The 19,708-nt window shown below is 38.8% G+C and overlaps 1 protein-coding gene across 2 annotated transcripts in view; it reads left to right on the forward strand.

Moving 5' to 3' along the window:
* The first annotated feature begins 787 nt into the window (after positions 1 to 787).
* The window catches only part of LOC131972744 (serine/threonine-protein kinase WNK1-like), a 30,568-nt gene continuing 11,647 nt past the window's right edge, over positions 788 to 19,708 (forward strand). The window contains exons 1-9 of one of the 2 annotated variants that reach the window (XM_059334439.1): positions 788 to 1,028; positions 4,464 to 5,733; positions 13,687 to 13,859; positions 14,184 to 14,404; positions 16,015 to 16,172; positions 18,389 to 18,477; positions 18,577 to 18,796; positions 18,965 to 19,066; positions 19,246 to 19,672. In XM_059334439.1, coding sequence (XP_059190422.1) covers positions 4,942 to 5,733; positions 13,687 to 13,859; positions 14,184 to 14,404; positions 16,015 to 16,172; positions 18,389 to 18,477; positions 18,577 to 18,796; positions 18,965 to 19,066; positions 19,246 to 19,672 — 2,182 coding nt within the window. In that variant the 5' untranslated portion in view covers positions 788 to 1,028; positions 4,464 to 4,941. Of the gene's footprint in view, positions 1,029 to 2,963; positions 3,041 to 4,463; positions 5,734 to 13,686; positions 13,860 to 14,183; positions 14,405 to 16,014; positions 16,173 to 18,388; positions 18,478 to 18,576; positions 18,797 to 18,964; positions 19,067 to 19,245; positions 19,673 to 19,708 lie in introns of those variants that run through there. The other variant, XM_059334440.1, reaches the window with a different exon arrangement.

The raw sequence follows: 19,708 nt of genomic DNA on the forward strand, positions 1-19,708 counted from the left end.
TTGTTTGTTTGGTTTCCGGGGGGCATTTCCATTACTTTACATTCAAAATGTATTTATGCATGAACATATCTCAAAATATGTATTTATTAATTAATATTAATTATTTTCAATGTGCTTATAATATTTAGAATCAGTGGTCTTTTTGTGGTTTGACTTCACGTGGCTTTTGATTGTAATTACACATACATCCATTGTGATGTGGAAATCAGATACAAAATTGATACGATAAAGGAAGGTGCTTCAAAGTTTTTTTTTATTTTAATTTTTTATTTATTTATATCAAACAGCAATACAATGCACAGTTACAAAGAAGAAGAAACCAGTTACAGAAAGATAAACAATGCAAAAAGTAAAATAGAAGTAAATAATATTTTTCAAAATAAAATAGAAGATTAATTAAATGGAAAACAATGAAACATAAACAAATAAATAAATAATAAAATAAACAGACGCAAGATTACATGTTAAATACATTAAGCGCAGTGCATATGTTGGCAGTCTTCACAGCTTTTTTGTTTTGCAGTCGGGAGAGAGTTGAGATATACTGTTCAAACTCTGACTTCAACAAAAATAAATTTGTTTTTTTACTTGAAAACTTACATTTGTGTATGTGGTATTTGGCAAAAAGAAAAAATTACATTTATAAGAAAATATGCATCATCATCCTTCTTTTTGTGAACAAAACAGCCAAATATGACATCTTTATAATGCAAAAGGTGCTTCAAAGTGTTTGATGTATCCATAGACTGTATAAAGGATGTATCTGTTATGGTTATGAGGTCATCCTCCGCTGGCGCAGGCGCTTTCGGAAACAACCGTTTCTTCGTCAATATGTAGCAACTACGCCGCTTGTTTGTCAGTGAGCCCACAAATCGCAACTCTGATATTCACTAATTGGGTAACTTATCTACCTGATACTTGAGGATAGTGTACATGTATTCACCTTTAGGTACGAGACTACGGATTAATGTTGTGAAGACAATTTGAACGCCGAAGACCGTCAGTGGTGTTGTGGAGACGATATTGAGGTAGGTCGCTGTCTGCCACCCGGCACCGCTTAATGTTAGCTAAGTGGCTAACTGTTAGCAACGAACAGCAGCTAGCACAACGTTTTTAAACCGAAACAACCGTCATATCTAAGGTGTACTAGTTGGCTACGAATAGTCGCCGTGAACGGGCTCAGTTACAAAGAATATAAATTTAAAGTGCGTAATAACAACAAACGAAGCGCTAACGTTATTAGCGCCTGCTCCTATCACATTGAATTGAATGGAGCAGCCAGGAGGAGGGTCTAGCCTGTAGGCCGTCGGCAGGGCCAGTCTAGCTAACGTTAGCTAGCTGAGTGCGAGTGGCGCTGTTTTTTTTTTTTTCTTTTTTCAATGCTTTATTGAAAATTTAAAAAATAAACATTTCTTGCACGTTTTTCACAGTACATACCTTGCATAAATGTAGAAAGAATGCTAGGTGAACATCAATCAACAGTAAAACGTATAATAATAACATCAATATTGTAAATTTAGAGCAGTTGAAATAAAAAAATAAATAAATGCTAAAATAAAGACACAAAAATACATATACAACAGTCTAAATGTTGTTTTCAATAAGGGGAATTCGAATTAGTTTTAACTGTTCATTTCAGTGGGAAAAACTTTCAAGATATATAATATTTGTGCCTTTGTTATTGTTAGAATTTTTAGAGATTTTAACTACAATTTGAATTAATTCATGAAGACAATAAATTTGGGGGATGATTTCATAACTCTATTCTTGTGGATGAAAAATTTTGCTAAACAATAACGTTGCAACATAGTTTTTTTTATTGTATTATTTATATCAAACAGCAATACAATGCACAGTTACAAAGAAGAAGAAACGAGTTACAGAAAGATAAACAATGCAAGAAATAAAATAGAAGTAAATTATATATAAAAATAAAATAGAAGAATAGCTAAATGGAAAAGAATGACACAAATAAATAAATAATATAATAAACAGACGCAAGATTACATGTTAAAGACATTAAATGCAGTGCATGTGTTGGCAGTCTTCACAGCTTATTTGTTTTGTAGACAGGAGAGAGTTGAGATATACTGTTCAAACTCTGACTTCAACAAAAAGAAATGTGTTTTTTTAATTGAAAACTTACATTTGTGTAGGTGGTATTTGGCAAAAAGAAAAATTACATTTGTAAGAAAATATGCATCATCATCCTTCTTTTTGTGATCAAAACAGCCAAATATGACATCTTTATAATGCAAAGTAAAACCAATGAAAATATTTGTGTTAACAAACGAGGCAATGTCCTTCCAGAGTTTATGTGTGAATTCACATGAAGACCAAAACAAATGTGAGATAGTTTCAGGGTGCAGATCACAAAACCCACATTCCACCTCAATGTCAACTTTAAACTTATGTAACAGCACTTTCTTGGGATAAAATCTATTTAGCATTTTAATCCTCTGGAGTCCAACTGTTGATCAGGGAGCTATGTTTTATCTACATTAACATAACTTTATTTATATATTAACAAGCTGTTGTGTGAATTATTCACAATTTTAGAGATGTAGTCTTTCAAATGAACAAAAACTGTGCATGTAAATGGACAAATGTATTGTTTGATTTTTTACATTTTACATTATCCAATATGTTTTACAACTAAGAACTGTTCTTAAACAGTTTTTGGAAAGATAATGAAATTTTCTAGGACCTGTGGGTCCCTGGCAGCTGCACAGTTTGACAAAATGAATAATCAAACTTAAAGCTGAGTTTGTGCTGAAGAAATAATATCATGCATGTGACATAAGGACAGTTTAAAAGCTAAAAAGCTGGAAAAAATAAATGCACAGAAAGTCTGCAAAATCCACCTAAGTCAATATGGACTCCAGGGGGTTAAATGACACTTCCTAGTGGCGCTGTTTGTCAGTGCTGGTAGATTTCCAACCGGCCTCATACATATCCGGTGTGCTAGCACGGCTTGTTATAGATATCTATGCGGCTTGTAATGTTGATCACACAGGGATGGATACTGGCCTTGGATACGGTAAAGTTGTCAATATTAAGTAGACTCCAGTGTTAGGTAATTGTCAATATGTTAAAGTGGGCACGTTATGTATGCGAAGTAACTGTGAGTTAACGTTAAGATAAATTGCTAGCAACTGGGCTGAATATATTTTAAAAAGACGTGACGTGGAAATCATTCATCGTTGGTTACCGTCTCACTGGTTAAAGATTAGCTTCCGCCAGCTAACTAGCTCTGTGCTAGCTATGCTTGTTAGCAAGCTAACAAAGAGCCGCTGCTCCTCCTTGCTTTGTATGCTCCATGTTGCCATTTCAAATGTCTGTGGTGTCACTTATAAGGCGGCGAAAAAAATAGGTACGTAAGGCAGGTAATGAATAGACTAATTTAATTAAGTCACGTCGTCGTTTCTGTCATTTATAGGGATGTTATTGATGCTAACATTTCCAGGTTTCGTTCGGACATTGTAATTGCCTATGATGTTAATGGCTGCAACCATTGCATGTTATAGATGACTAATAAGCACTAAGATTGACTTTGAAAGCCTGTATATTTAAGAAACTATAACTGTCACGTTACAAAAATAGAATTGCTGCATTGCACCTGTCTTCTGTATCTAGAGTCTAGATTTTAGTTGGTTTATATCTTTGCAGCTTTATCGTTTACTGCACAGGAGCGACTTTAACAATATCAGTTATTCAGATAAATATGCACTTGCATCATAAAAAGCGGAAAAACAGTCATGGTTTCCTGTTTATACTGTAGACAAGAATAATCGGCTGTCAGCTGTGCTCAATTAATTATTTCTAGTCTTAAAGTAATGTGAGGCATTGAGAGGTTAGTGTGTCATTCGGAAGCGCTGTGGAAAGCATTTGGGATTTGCGCTACATTACATATTTATAAATGTGTATTTATATGATATACTTAATATTAGATAAACACTCAATGCTTGCTTAACAAATTTGATTGCTTGAATGGTATACCAATGGGGCACAGCTGTAGACTTGCAATTAGAACCTGCAGTGTAGCCACTGAATGCAAGCATGTAGGCTACCATACAGCATATGAGATGAGGTATTTCTTGAATTATTTTTTTATGAGGGGTTCTTTTGCAAAAACTGATAACTTCACTTTAAAAATGGCTTCATCTGTTCTTGCAAATTAACTCTTCATATGTCCTTGGAAAAGACAGCTTATCTTAACTCCTTCATTAGTCAAACACAAATCACAAAATTATCAAATGATTCAGTGCAATGTACTGCACTAGATGTGTACTGTCTGTCAGCTATCCTTCTGATGAAAACAATGTTGTTAAACTTTATGTATACTGTAAATTGTACTTGTGAACACTTAGACTTGTCCCTTGCAAATCTTGTTGACATTTGACATAGTGCTGGATACTTTTAGAAACATGTCAGGCAACTTTTTTTTCTTTTTTCTCTTGCAGTGAAACTGGACTGGAGCGTATTCCGAGCATCTGGCCTTCCTGCCTTTGGCAACAGTAGGAAGTTTGGTGCCTGTTGTGGGCTGTGCGTGTTTTTTCCTCACCAGTGATTCCTTATGCTTGATAGAAGCTGCACCCTGTATCTTACAGGATGGATGGTGTGGACTTAAAGAGACTTGTGTATCTACATCAGCACTCTTTGTTCTGCTGTGGTGTTCAATCTTTCACTATTTACAAGAGAACACCTCCCATCCTACACCTCCCATCCTACACCTCCAATCTCTGCACTATATATATAAAGACCGCCTTTGAGCAATAAAAAAAGACAGCTGGAGATAGAAGTTTTAAGACTTTCTATCTTATTTTCTTTTTAAAGCACAGATCAATACTGCTTATATAAGCCTACATGACGGACATGGAAGTATCCTTATTTTAATTTTTTCCATTAGCGTACCCCCTTACTCTTAGTGTGGGTGGTGGGATGTCGGAAAAGCCAGACGACAAAATGGTGAAGTTCCTGGCTCCCCCTCAGAAGAGTGGAAATGGTCCCAGTTCTGGTTCTGATTCGATGGTGAGTGAGTGCCGGCCAACAGAAGTGAGACGCCGGCATCACACCATGGAGCGTGATCGATGTAACCCCGAACACCGTTTCCTGCGCCGCAGTGTCATCAGTGATTCCAATGCTACAGCATTGGCACTCCCTTTACCCAGCAAGATCCCCATCCCTGCTCCTCAACGGGTTCAGCTACGAGAAGCCGTCCCCCAGCGGCAGTTGGCTGCAACAACTGCTCATTTGCCACGGGCTGAATCAAGTTTAACTCGAAATGAGGAGTCTGCTGATAGTGGAAGAGGAGAAAAGCAAGGAAAAGAAATAGCCAAGGTGGATATAGTGCCTTCAGAGCAAGAGCCTGCCATTGTACAAGATACCTGCGATGGAGAGGTGGTGGTAGCAGCCCGCTCCGCACCAGGCTTAGGAACAGAATTGCCAAGTCAAACAGAACCTGAGAGCATCACTGAGGTGAAGCCACATCAAGGAGAAGAGGGGGAGGAAGAAGATAAGGACTCTGCCAAGGCTCGAGCGGAGGCAGAGCAGAGGGAAGCTGAGAAAAAGGTGCAGGACGACATCGAAGAGGCAGAGACCAAAGCAGTGGGAACATCACCAGATGGGCGTTTCCTAAAGTTTGATATAGAAATTGGACGTGGCTCCTTCAAGACTGTCTACAAGGGCTTGGACACAGAGACCACAGTGGAGGTGGCTTGGTGTGAACTGCAGGTATGAAATTGGGATAACTATTATTACTTATTACTTACCTTTCATTGTTGCCACAGCCATCAGTTGCTGCCAGTTATAAACATTCTTTAATTGAGTCACCCTCAATTTTGCATTCCTTCTGCAAGTGTCATCATCTTCTTTTGTTTAGGATGTTTGCTTTTATCGGGCTTAAGCATGGTGGAGTAGGGCCAAAGTAATTTCCTTTCATACTGTACCTAAGCTTTGGCCCCTGTCATTTCCGGTCTGACTGACATGGCTAGCATTTCCCTTTTGATTTTTTTACATTTGACCAACAAAACTTCCCATTTCCCCATTTAGATTTTTTTTAAATGTATTTATTCATACTTTGTGGTGCAGTTCAGTCTGTGCTAGTTGGCATGGCTACGTCACCATAAGACATTGGCAAATTACCAGAACTTATCAGGTCTTGTACAGTTAGTTTTTAACACTGCAAGGGATACTGCCATTGGCAGTGTGCACAGTTGATATAGTTCAGATAACGATTTACACTGATAGAAAATATTGTATATCATTTACAAATAATGATGGTTACTTTTTTATTGTAATTACAATAATAATGCATTAAAAGTTATAACTGAGCAAATTCTTTTCAGCAAAAGGTGAGATTTTAAAAAAATTGCACATGAACTTGTGGACCCCATTTGATACAACCTTGCTTCATGGACCTCTATCTGAAAATATAATGCTTGTTAGATATGATTCGTTGTCAGCTGCAGTTGAGGAGATAACTGTGGAGGAAGTGAAACTCATGATCAGAATAGTTTGTGATTCTCCACTCACATTGGGCTCACTTTTACAGTGAATTACATAGTGAAAATAAACATGTAAATTTTTCCTGGGAACCCCCTGGTCATAGAGCCCAGGTTGAGAGCCAAAGATTTAAGTTGTTGTAAAACCTTTTGAAGATGTAGCATATTTAAACTGGCATACATCACTAAAACTCTACTCAAGAATAAACATTCCATTGGTGACTTTTAATTTGCAATTTCCAGGGCTAAATGCAGCAACAGTACTGAGAACTTTTTAAAACATGACCAGGTTTTTGTCTTGTCTTTCAAATATGTCTAAGAGCCTTAATATACTTGATTATATTCTTAAATATTTGTCATTATTGTATCTAAATACTGTGTTCCTACATGAAATTATCCTCCATTTTGGTTTTAATCTGCTTCTAACCAATAGTAAGTGGTCTAAGAAATCCTAAAAATTGTAGCTATGCTCTCTGTCCAGTGAAAGCAGCAACATGGCCCGTAGCAAAGTTTGACCTCATTCACCACATGAACGTTTGTTTTTACTGTCACACTTTCACCCTGTCAAGAGAGGCATAGGCCTTACACAGCAGCACATACAACATTAGCTGCACATGCACACTGGTTTTGGAACAATGTGAAGATTACAGACACGTGCCCCTCCCCCCCTTTCACAGACCAAATCATGCGCATGCTCAGTGCAGTCCTACTCTGAAAGCTTGTGTGAATGTAAAATGGGTCACATTCCTGACAGAGGAATCTCCTGTGTGAAGTGCAGCAGCCTGGCCTGCCAAGGCCTGCCTCTGAACTATCAGTCCACCCCCCACCCTTTTAACTTCTTCACTTTTTCTGTTCTTTAATCCCTTTTCAACAAAACTTACATTTTTAGTATGCTATTTTTCTATCCATTGGTAATATTATACTTCAAGTTGGTTAACCTTAACTATTTCTTACTTATATTTTAACTCCAAAGCATCTTCTTATTTGCCAGTTAGGGTAGAAGGTATAGAAAGCTATATGAAATAAGCTATTTTCTACCTTGCCACTGTGATTGCTCATAGTTACTTACTTTGTTAGTATACATTTGACTTCATCTGTTGAAAGTTGCTATAAGGCTGAATGTTAATGCTAGCGATTGTTTAGTATTCAGGCTACAACTGATTTTGTACTAATTGATTGACGAACAGTCACACTGGGGGAGTACTTGGTATAATATAGAAGGGAAAATATTCTTGTAGTCTCCCATGACTTCCTGTGAAAACAAACAAAATGTACTGTCTGTGTGGTTTGAAAGAAAATTATTCAACCATTTTATTGACAAAGTTTAATTTCCTCTTTTTTGAGTGTTAAACTTAAACCTAAACTTGTTAAACTAGGACCTAGTCAGGCATTGTTGGTTAACGCTTGTATCAGGAGACTGATCCAGTAGCAAGAGGTGATTCATAAAGATGTTTCAAAGTTGATTGAGAAAACGGGTTTGGTTTATGCACATGGTCATTTTTGAAATATGTACATGTAACCTGATACTCCCATTCCCCTTCTTTTCTCTGTCAACTTAAGAGTTTCAGTGCTAGAAACTGTTCAGCTACACATAAGCTGAAATCCCCTCTCACATGGTTGTTAAAGCTGTCCCATGATCACTCAAATGTGAGTGTGTACATTGCCCATACGTCTCAAGAGCATATTTAGTAGAATGTAATGTTAAAATACATTATTTTTGCATATTCTTTCAGTTGTTGAATTGTTGGCATTAGGAGCTTTGATAGCAATATAAATACATTGACTCTTTTCTACTTTTTGTTGCATGAAAAATGCAATTATGCTCCTAAAAAGCAATTTTCACTCGAAAAAATTAAGACAGCACTGTTTACGAAAGGAGCATGGTCTCATCCAGTTAATTAACTTATTGTTTTGTTTCCTGTTGATGCCAGAATCAGTGATGCAGAAAGTAATCAGCCTTAACATTTGTATGTTCACTGGGAATTCAGTGTCAGCTGGAAGCAACAGAACCGTTGGCTGTATGCTAATGAAACAAGTCTGACAGGTTTTTCCTCATGAGATCCTTTAATCCTTTTCAAACATGCCAAAACTTCTAGAGCCATGCTAGCAGTCCTGTGGCTGTAGTGTATTGTAATAAAAAATAAGTTATTAAATAAAAAATATTTATGTGTAGTTAACATTCTAAGAGATTTAAGAAAGAGAAGTGTTGATTTTGGATGTTGTAGAGACTGTTTTAAATGCAAACGCAGATTTCACATCCCCTACTGTAGTGCTCATTACACACCTGAAAAACATAAAAATGCTATCCTTTATTCTCAGATTCATGCCAATAGTAGTACATAAAATCCAAACTGTCTTTGCTTTGTTCTCTATATATTTTACATGGACCATGTACAAATATGAATTATGAAACTGAAATGATACTAATCATCACTGTACTAATCTAGTACAAGTACATAAGTAGTCTAAGTACAACCTGAGGCTGACTGGAATTCATTCGTTTAGTCAGAGGTATGCTGTCATGATCTGAAGTGGAAATTTGGTACTAAATGTCATGTAAAAAATTCCTCAGTTGTTAGAGATATTTCTGGACTAGAGTGTAGGACTGATGGACTAACCAATCCACTTTGTCTTCCCTCAAGCTATGCCTCAATTGCGGTTAGAAGCATAAGTGAGTAAAGTTTAAATAAAATGGCTCTTGCTTATTCAGTCTGGAAAGCCATCTGTCCACAATCGTCTAAGAATTTCTAGGCGTCCACCCTTTTCACCCACCCATGAACCCACACATTTGTTTCGGATCTCACGTTGCAGGCATGCCTGAACAATAAGTAGGTCACCACCGAGAGGAAGTCGAGGGAAAGAAAAGGAATAAATTTAGGAGCCTCCCCTTTCTTGCTCACTCATCCATCTTCAACCATGTCATCTTCCTCTCGCTGCCTCCCCACCTCCTTCCTTTCCAGTACTGGCTGAAGCCAAGCTTTGAAAGACGAGGAAGAAAACCCCAGGCATCCTTTAGAAGCAATGGGCGCTGCCTGTCCAGCTGGCTGATGGAATCCGCTGGGAGCGACACGCGATACAGAAGTAGTTTAACTATACTAAAAAATGGACATAGTCTCAAGGGGTCTGAAAAGTGACCAAGTAACCAACGTGTTAAAGTGCCTTGAACCTGAACTATTTCTAATGGCTAGAAGGGGGAGATTCCACTGGCTGGATTTTGTAAATAATGGTCCCATTTAGAGCAAAACAAACAAAGTAGGGTATGTTTTAGGGCATGGATACCTTGTGATTGATGAGTCACTACCATGCAGACCTGTCTATCAGGATCAAGGAGTAGCAATGCCTGTCCATGGCAATATGTACCTTAAGATAGCCACAAAGCTTAGCTAGGAAGCTAACTTTATAAGTAATGGCTTTGCACTGGTGTAGCTGGGAGCTAGGTGACGTCAGGCTGCCGGTAATACTGGGTGTGCATAGTGCTCTAACCATCTCAGTTTTATAGTGACTTGTCTGTAATTTCTCTTCATGATTGGTAGTAGTCAGGTGTACCATATTTTGAATATTGATGCTTGTTTTTATTTATGGGACATTTGGGGAACAAACAACACATTTTGTAATGTGAAATTCCTAACTTAATTTTCAGCATTCCTCAATGAAGCCAGTAAAGTTAAGAATTAAGCAGGAGCCAACCTGTTACTATTGAAGCAGCAGTACTTGAACCATTAACTTTTGTCAAGTCAGTACTGCATACACTAGCTATGATATTGCAGTAAAAGTAACTGCTTTTGTCTGACAAAAGCTGTATTTCATGTTTAAAATAATTAAGGACTAGGCACTTAATTTCAAATGATTTAATCTCAGTTCCATACACAGTGTATTACACTGAAGTAACTTAAATGTAACCAATTACATTTGTAAGGAGAGCTACGGCAAATAGAAAGAAAACAAGATTTAATGCAAGCTTTGTGCATCACAGCACTCAAAATAGACCAGAAAGCAAGCTTGACACTGTGTTATGGTTCCCTTTTGACTGTAACTGTGTGGGGGGTTGTGACCTTTCACGAGGGTGTCTTAGATAACTGACCCAGATTTTGTGAATGACAATGTAATTTATAATCTATATATATTTTAGATCACCTAGAATATACGAGTCAGTATCTTTATTTCATAGGTTGTTTTTGGGAGTGTGAAAGTGACTACTGACCACTTTGCCCGCATATTATCAGACAAGTGTGCAATGTTGCCAAAAAGATAAAGCTTCTAGTCAATATAAACCACCAATTTTTGTCCCTTTTTTGGACATTTTTTTTCTGCTGTATTTGTTGTAGATATGATATACTAGTAGTCCTACTATTACATGTGAAATGGCCTGGATGCATCATGGCCTCTTCTGCGAACAGCTAAGCTTCACACAAACATATGCATCCACATAGGCATTCTGTACAAATATGTATGTAACATTTAGGGTGGAACAGTTTAACATGGCTCCTTGGCTTTCAGGCTCATCAGCAGTTACCCAGATCTCAACCAATGTTTCCCAGAGGGCTTTATCTAACCCTCAGTGTCAACGTCAGAGCAGGGACCTGACAGAACCAGCCCTTGGCATGATCACAGGCTTTTTTCACAGTCTATTTTTAGGATTGTTGGGTAATTTATGATGGCCTTTGCTTAGAAGCAGTATTTTCTGTTCTTCGTAGGTGATACTGTAGTTAACTGGCACTGGATGAAATTCAAATTGCTAGACATGCCTCAGGTCATGAAGCTGGTGAGACAGTGTTAGGGCTTGGTAATTATGGTTGAAATTATTATGTTTTGAACTTGACATGGCCAACCAGGGCTTGACAGTAACCGTTGTCAGGTTGCGGTTAGCAGTTTTTAAAAAAAATAATTGGCAACCAGTTCTTGTCCTTTTGTCACAGTGAGCAGCAAAATATGCACCACAAAATAAAAACATTTGCATATTTTTTTGCATTAGTTCTGTAAAGTATCAGATAAAGTACAAACTGCAAAGACTTTAAGTTACTGTAATAGTGTTTTTTTCTTTAATGTGACATTTTTTCATGATTAAGATGACATATAACTGCAGAGTATCTTTATTTCTCAAAATAAAAAATGATTAAAAATGGCATGGCATCATGTTTGCAGTTTCAGCAGGCAAAAGTTGATACCTCATTGACAGCCTTGCAACCAAAAAGTAAGTGTTGAGCCCTGCCAGTGCATGTAAAGTCACATGAAAAAGATTCTCAATGCAGAGAACTTTGTTCCACTGTTGTGCTTTACTTCAGAGAAAGCATTGAACATAGGTCAAACAAAAACTTCAGTGATTTATTTTCTCTCCTGTATATACTTTTTACTCTAAATTTTTAATTTGTAAAATGTTAATATCATCATAGTACAGTTTTGTAATATAAACACCTCAGTCAGTCAAACATGCTCAAAACATTATTTTATCCTTCTGACTTTATTGGACGCAAACAACCACAGGAGCAATTCTGCTGTGTAGATGTTTTTAGTTGCAGCAATGATCCAAGTCACATTTACAGCATGAGTCACACTGCACAGGCCAAAGAACTCTTTTAAGTGACAGTCAAAGGAAGTGTGATTTGTGTCTTGTGATTGTAAGATCGTAAATTCCTTGAGGGTTTTTTTTTTACCAGCACTGGGTCATGCATAATTCTGCTCAGTGGTAAGATAGTAATTATGTGTAATGAGTCCATCCTGGCTTATCCTGACAAATTGATGGGATACTGTTTGATGGGTAGGGTTTTGGAGTGCGAGTTAAGTATTTTTCTTTAATTTATTTGCAGAAGTTAAAGTAGATGTCCGATTAGCAGTTGAATGTATTCTCTATTTCATGGAATGCTGTTGTTGAGCTAGTTTGGACATGTACATTTGTTTTAACTGACTCATCAATGTGGCCATGTGCCTACACTGGAAAGGCTTTTGCTAGTTGGGTATTTGTGGGGGTTGGGTTGCTGCAGCCCCAAGGCAAGGAATTCTGAGGTTGTGAATGCTGCTTTGGATGTTTTGCATGACGCTGAAAAAGAGGGGAATTACTGCCCCAATAGATAAATACTCTGATAAGTAGGTCAGTTGGCCCATGTGCACAGCAGAGCCTCCATTACTTGCCCATTTCCCTTTCTTCTGTTTCCTGATATTGCTCCTCCAGTCCAGTGTCATCCCTTGCGCTCCTAATTGTTGTGAAGTAAACATATGCTTCCCTTTAACTATTATTTTGTCTGCCCTATGTTGCCCCAAGACATTGAAAACATTTAACCTCAAACTTCTAAAATACTTTCTATAGGGGCTGTGGCATCAGTATGTTTTCTACAAGTTCTGACTGTCACTGGAAGGTTTTCAATCTCTTGCTGACACACAAAGTCAAATCCTCGCTCTCCACTCACAAATTCTGAATTTCCTGGACAGCCTGGCCCATGGCCAGGCCCCTGGGGGCTTTAAGGGAGGTCTTTAGTTTGGTTTCACTGGGCTTGTCTAACTGGCATGGACTTGCTGCTCAATAGTCAGGCATGCTGCAAATGTAGGTCAAGCCAGGAATTACCTCTGAAACATGAGAAGTGCGGTTCTACTGTACACATTCCAAAGTTTTTTTGTTAACACAGAGATCCTACAAAAGCATTATTTTCAAATGTTATTTATTCATCAGTCACTTTATGGTATGTTGTATTCCATCAGGCAAACAACCCTTTCATACATTTTGCTATGATTCATTGATCAACGCATCAGCTGCCAGATAGTTGTGGACTCTTATCTATAGGTTTGTTCAGAATACAGGCCGGTGAGCAAAGTATAAGCCTCCCACTAGATACAGTTGGTATCTGAAGGGCTGTGCAGTATATCAGGGATAATATTTGTTATAGTTTGTTGTTCTTGATATTGTAAATAATGATGCGTTTTTCTATAAATTGAGCCAGAATTCTCATTTCAGGTTGTTTCTCTAGTTTTCCTGTTCTAGTCCCACCTGGAACATAAAGTTCACTGTACGTTTATTAATGTTTTGCAACTAAATGTATGGGTACATTTAGTTGCTAACCTGGTTAAGGATGATTGCTGTTTGTACTGATATATATATTGCTGTTAATATTAGTCCAAATGAATCCGTATCTATAAATAGTGCTGCCCTCTGTGATGTGTGAAATCTTTAATATTTTCTTTTTGTCTCCTGCAGGATCGTAAGCTGTCAAAGACAGAGAGGCAGCGCTTTAAGGAGGAAGCAGGGATGTTGAAGGGACTACAGCATCCCAACATTGTCCGCTTTTACGACTCCTGGGAGGGACCCTCGAAAGGCAGGAAGTGCATTGTACTGGTCACTGAACTCATGACTTCTGGCACACTCAAAACGTGAGTCTCAAACTTGCAAGAGCTAACAAACACAGCACTACAGGAGTTATACATACCTTAGACATTAGGGGCTGGGCCATTTTGATATAAAGAATCATCCTGACTTTATAAATAATATGAGTATTTGTCTTATATGTTAGAAAACAAGAACATTGTCGAACCTTTTTTGTACATTTATATAATTTGAGCACAATTTAAATATAATTGAAGTGCATTTGCTCTTGAAGTTACTTTTATTAATAATTGTACAGGAAAATACTATACATTCTATTAGATCTGTGCTCTTCAGAGGGCATGTGAAAATTATTATCTATTCTCTTGTAGATATCTGAAGCGGTTCAAGGTGATGAAAATTAAAGTGCTGCGGAGCTGGTGTCGACAAATCCTAAAGGGGCTCCACTTTCTTCATACTCGTGCTCCCCCCATCATCCACAGGGACCTTAAGTGCGACAATATTTTCATCACAGGCCCAACAGGATCTGTCAAGATTGGAGACTTGGGACTGGCCACACTCAAGCGCGCATCATTTGCCAAGAGTGTTATAGGTACGACTCCAAAGTCATTTCTACCCTCTGGTCCTTGTCCTGCTTTGGGGCAGTACCTTTTCTAAGGTCATATTATGTTTGTATTGAACGTAAAGGTGTAAAGAGGCTATTTTCCTTTGGCTTGTTTTTTTGACGATGTGGTTCAAAAACAGACCACAGAGTTTCAGCTGTCTCTCAAACCACAGCTCAAATGGAGGCCAAATACTGTGGTAATCTTAGGCAGATAACCACAAAGCTGTCTCTCTTTATGCTCACTCAGTGACTCTATCAAGTTCGGTCATTGTACAGAATATTTCTGTTCTATGTTTCTCCAAAAAAGAGAGGGTTTTTTTTCCAGGCACCTACTGAATGTAAGTAGCGCCTAATGTTTCTCATACTGTTAAATATTAATAATAATATTATGATAGTTGTCATGCCTTCTTGCAGGCTAACCTGGCCATGGCTAAAGGTATGGCCTTTGCTTCTGTCTTAGACTGGTCTTTGTTCTGTGGTTTGGAAATATGTGGTCTGTTTGCCAGTTATACCTATAATGTTTAACGTCTCTTTCTATGGGTTTGCCTCAACAGGTTTTTTTTTTCTAGTGTTTGTCTCTTACTGTCTTTTTAAAATATTGCAGGGCTGCAGTATCTTTTTGATCCATCTTTGTGTCCAGGGAGCTCTCCCCACTTTCTCTCTGTCAGCCTTTTGCCTTTAAGTTTTTGTTTATTTCCATTTTTTTTTTACTTTCACATTCTTGGGTATGTTTTTAAAATGTAGGCTCTAGCTTCAGCTGTGCCCCATTCTGCTGTTTGGAATGAATAGGGTACTGCTGGTCATTGAGTAAGTATTACCTTTTATGGGCCTGGTAAGTGTGACAGTGTGCTGTAACACACATCAATATCAAAAACAATTACATTCAAATAACCAGTTTTTCTGTGTAAGACCTGAGATTGAGTGTAAAGAGACTAATTAATAGAACAAGGCCGATGTGCAAAGACACTGAGCACAGTAACAAGCTATGGGATCTGCTTCTCTCAGCCTTGACCATAACAGTTTCCTCCTGCAGGTCAAGAGGAGATGGTAAGTCAGACTTCGAAAGGTGAGTGTACTATATAAGACTATGTGACTTAAGGTAAGGTCTTGACAAAAGTTATTTCCATAGCTAGTCATATTTCTCTTGAAGAGATCATTGACACCCCTTTGAACAAATTATATTGCATTCTGGCCTGGGTATTATTCTTTTGAACATTGGAAATCACATTATTTTTGGCTAACAAGTGTGTTCTGCACATTGGCAACCTCAGTCACATTCTTATATTCCAACATGTCAAGGTCTTACACAGACAAACACGTGCTTTCTTCTCTGCAGTCTAACTGAGCCCAGCTTCTCCCTCCTTTTTTGTTTTCTGTCTCTTTTTTGCTTTCCTCCCCCCTATTTTTTCTCTTTCTCTCTCTTCCAACTTTCACCTCACAGGTTCTACTCCACGACATATCAACAGGCTGGTCACTCCTCTCATCCTCCTCTTCCTCAACCCTTCACGGGTTAGAGGAGCAGAGGTGCAATGGGTTGTGAGAAACCCACTCAATCAGTAAGGGAGTTCGAGAGTTCTGAATAGTTGTTTTGATTTAAGGTACCCCTGAGTTCATGGCGCCTGAGATGTATGAGGAGAAGTACGACGAGTCAGTGGATGTGTATGCCTTTGGAATGTGCATGCTGGAGATGGCCACCTCAGAGTACCCTTACTCAGAGTGCCAGAATGCTGCACAGATCTACCGCAGAGTTACCAGCGTAAGTCTTCTTTTCAACCCTCCATGTCACCCCTCTGCCCTGCCTTCACCTCTTCCTATGTGCTGAGAAGGCTAGTGCCACAATCTGGAATGATTTTATGTTCCTCCCTTTTTCAAGCTTACATCACATTTCTATCTAGGGCTGTACCCAGTAGTTAGATTTTTTTATTTTATATGTGTCTGTTTAAAAACGGTATTTCTACAAAGTTGCAAATGAAGATTAGGCGACTCCAGTGATGGCTGCATAGGACTGTTTCCAACTTTTATAGTCCACTTACTAAGCTGGGAGGAGAGTGGGCGGTGGCTGCTGTGATGGGCCTTCAGTTGGCCGCTGTAACAACTGAATTCAGCCAGCGCAAACCCCAGCGCCAGTTTCTGATCCATCACACACGTACTATCTTTCTCTCTCCCAACTATACAGTTGCTTACGTTATACTCACACACATTATTTATTATGAAGGATTTTGCTACTTGTACAACACATTTTAGTTTAACAACATCTTTCAAAATTCCCTAGTGCTTTGGCCAGGCAGGGAGTCAGCTTGCTGGGTCGATGCGCTTGCGGCACAATGGCACAAGCCTTTTTTCATTTACTGGCTAGACTCTGCACAACAGCAGACAACGAGCCAGCTCTGACCCTCTGAATTTGCGCAGGCTGAATTTGAGTTGCTACAGCTGCTAACTGAAGGTGTGTCTCAACAGCTGCAGTCTGCTCTCCTCATGACAAAGTCTTCTAGCAATGGGGAGTGAGGTGGATTGACTTGCAGGGTGAGCTAACTAGCTTATTCTTGCCTAATTTGTGGGCTGACAAAGGGTGGGGAGAGTGAATCAGAAATAAGATTCTACCCATTTTAAATAGAAAACACTAGAAACGCCATATGTGACAGGCCGCCACAAATAAATCAAATTAATAATTTATTCACATTGAGGATTTTTTATTTTTTGATTACTGGTAACATAAAATATTTCAACAGACAGGAGTTTCATTCGAAAACTTCAATAGAAGCTTCATATGTTAAAAAAAACAACATTCAGTACAGCCCTATTTATGTATACTATTTTATTGAATCTCTCAAGTCTTGTGTATTCCTATATCCCCCAATAATTTCCCATTGTCCTGTTTGAAGAACAGAAAACCTCCAAGAAAAACACATTATTTAACAAGCCCCTTTGCTACACTTCAAACTGTTTTCCTTTGTCTTTCCTTCTGAATTATGGTGTATGTTGGTTAAGCACGTTGACCTGAGGCGTGGATGATTGATAAGAGGCTGAACAAGTAAAGTCCTGCTTTTTTCCTAACTGATTATGGTTCAGTCTTGTGATGATGAAAGAAGGGCAGTTGCTGTCAGGAAAAAAACACATATTTGTAGTCTTATTCATGCAGTTCATACTAGCTTACTTTTGAAATGCATAGTCACTGATATGACTCATACTCCTGCAATTACAAGAGTCTGAGATAAAGAGTTTGAACATGTTCCCAGACTGTTGACAAAATAGGCCTTAAAATCTATACCTATACCGATACACTCAGTTTATCATTAACTAAAAAGTACAAATACTGAAGTTATTGCCACATGACTCTACAGAGGGATTTTCTGTTTACCCCACTGCTCAGTATTGAGTACTTTAGCTCCCTTAAGTAGCCGCAATAGCTCATACTGCAGAGTATCAAGCACAGTTGACTCAGTTGAAACACAATGTGCTCTTGTTGTGTTGAGCCTACATGTAGGTCGTGTGTCACATGTTCAGGTTTTACAGTAGTATTCCTTTGGGAGTTGAGGCGTTGTTCTTCCAGTTCTGTCATTCAGCTCAGCTGTTCAGCCAGTCCTCCATTTTCCTGTAGCACCCTGTAGTTTCATGTTGCTACTGGCTCAGTTTATCACTGGCCTTACTGACTTATGAGCTCCTTTCCCATCATTTGACATTCTGCCATTATTAAATGCCACCCAGTGAACAGCATTCCATCCTCTACACATTATTTAACATTAGCATAATTTCTTAGACAGAACATCTCAAACGTCATACTGTGGCTTTTGAGATTAATTCCTAAACATAATTGGAAGAGGAAGTTAGTTTAAAGTTCCCAGTCATTGCGGATATGAGAATTTATATTTCTGACCAATGTAGAGCTTCCTAACTGAAAAAGACAACATGGTAATAGAAAAGGTCAGATGGGAAAAAGAACCATTCTCATTTGGGGTTCTGTGTTTCCTGTAGGGGGTGAAACCGGGCAGCTTCGACAAGGTGGCCATTCCTGAGGTGAAGGAGATCATCGAGGGATGTATTCGCCAGAACAAGGACGAGAGGTCTTTAACTTTAGAGCTCATGTAAAAGGTTTAAGGTTGTCTAGCTCTCCATGAAAACAACAACCCAAATTTGCTCACTTCTTATGTCCTTCTATTTAGGTACTCTATCAAGGACCTTCTGAACCATGCCTTCTTCCAGGAGGACACAGGGGTGCGTGTGGAGTTGGCAGAAGAAGACGATGGCGAGATGGAGGCTATTAAGCTATGGCTGAGAATTGAAGATGTAAAGAAACTCAAGGGGAAGTACAAAGACAACGAAGCCATTGAGTTTTCTTTTGACCTTAACAAAGACGTCCCAGAGGATGTGGCTCAGGAAATGGTGAATTGAACTTTTAATAGTTGAATCATTCTTTTAATGATGCACCATTGCATGAGTACTGTCACTATTAAAGACTGCATGACAAATGGAAAACAGGAAAAAAATGTTTAAAGGGATTTGCTGCAATCTTTGGATTGTGCTGAATTGTATGTTGTGTTTTTGCTGTAGGTTGAGTCTGGTTATGTGTGCGACGGTGACCACAAGACCATTGCGAAGGCCATAAAGGACAGAGTGTCTCTAATCAGTCGCAAGAGAGCACAGCGGCAGCAGGTTAGTCCATGCTCATGATAGTGCATCTAATGTGTTTTATGTTTATTATTTGCTTAAGTGCTTTGCTTGAATTTTTATCTCAGGAATATGATGCATGTACCTGTGCTGTGGTCTTTAGATGTTGTCAGTCAGTGTTTTCTTTTGGGATTTAAATACATTTGCTGCTGACTGTCTCAAAGGTCAGAGAAGATCAGGAGAAGAGAAGGTTAGAAGAAGAACAGCAGAGTCAGTTACCCCCAGCACAGCAGCCGGCGCAACAGTCAAGCTCGGAGGTTCTTCCGTCCCAGCCAGTGCCGCAGTCTGCTCCTTATGTCCCCCCACAACCAAACCACCACAGCACACAGATGTCTGCCCAACCTGCATCTCAGCAGAGCCTTCAGAGCGCAAACTATAACACTCCTCAATCAACCCAACTGGCCAATATGGCACAGGGCGGCGCCCCTTATATCCCCCAGTCAACTGGGCAAGTCCCAGTCCAAGTTCCAGTTCCAGTCTCAGTCCCAGTCCCAGTCCAAATTCCAGTACCAGTTCAGGGTCAGAGTGTGGCCACCATTCAGCCAGAGTCAGAGGAGCCTGAGACTGACCAACAGCTACAGCAAACTGGAGGTGTGTATCAAACATGATATCTACAGCCCACTGCAT

The sequence above is a fragment of the Centropristis striata genome, chromosome 6 (genome assembly GCF_030273125.1).
Source record: "Centropristis striata isolate RG_2023a ecotype Rhode Island chromosome 6, C.striata_1.0, whole genome shotgun sequence".
In the NCBI taxonomy this organism is placed as follows: Eukaryota; Metazoa; Chordata; class Actinopteri; order Perciformes; family Serranidae; genus Centropristis; species Centropristis striata.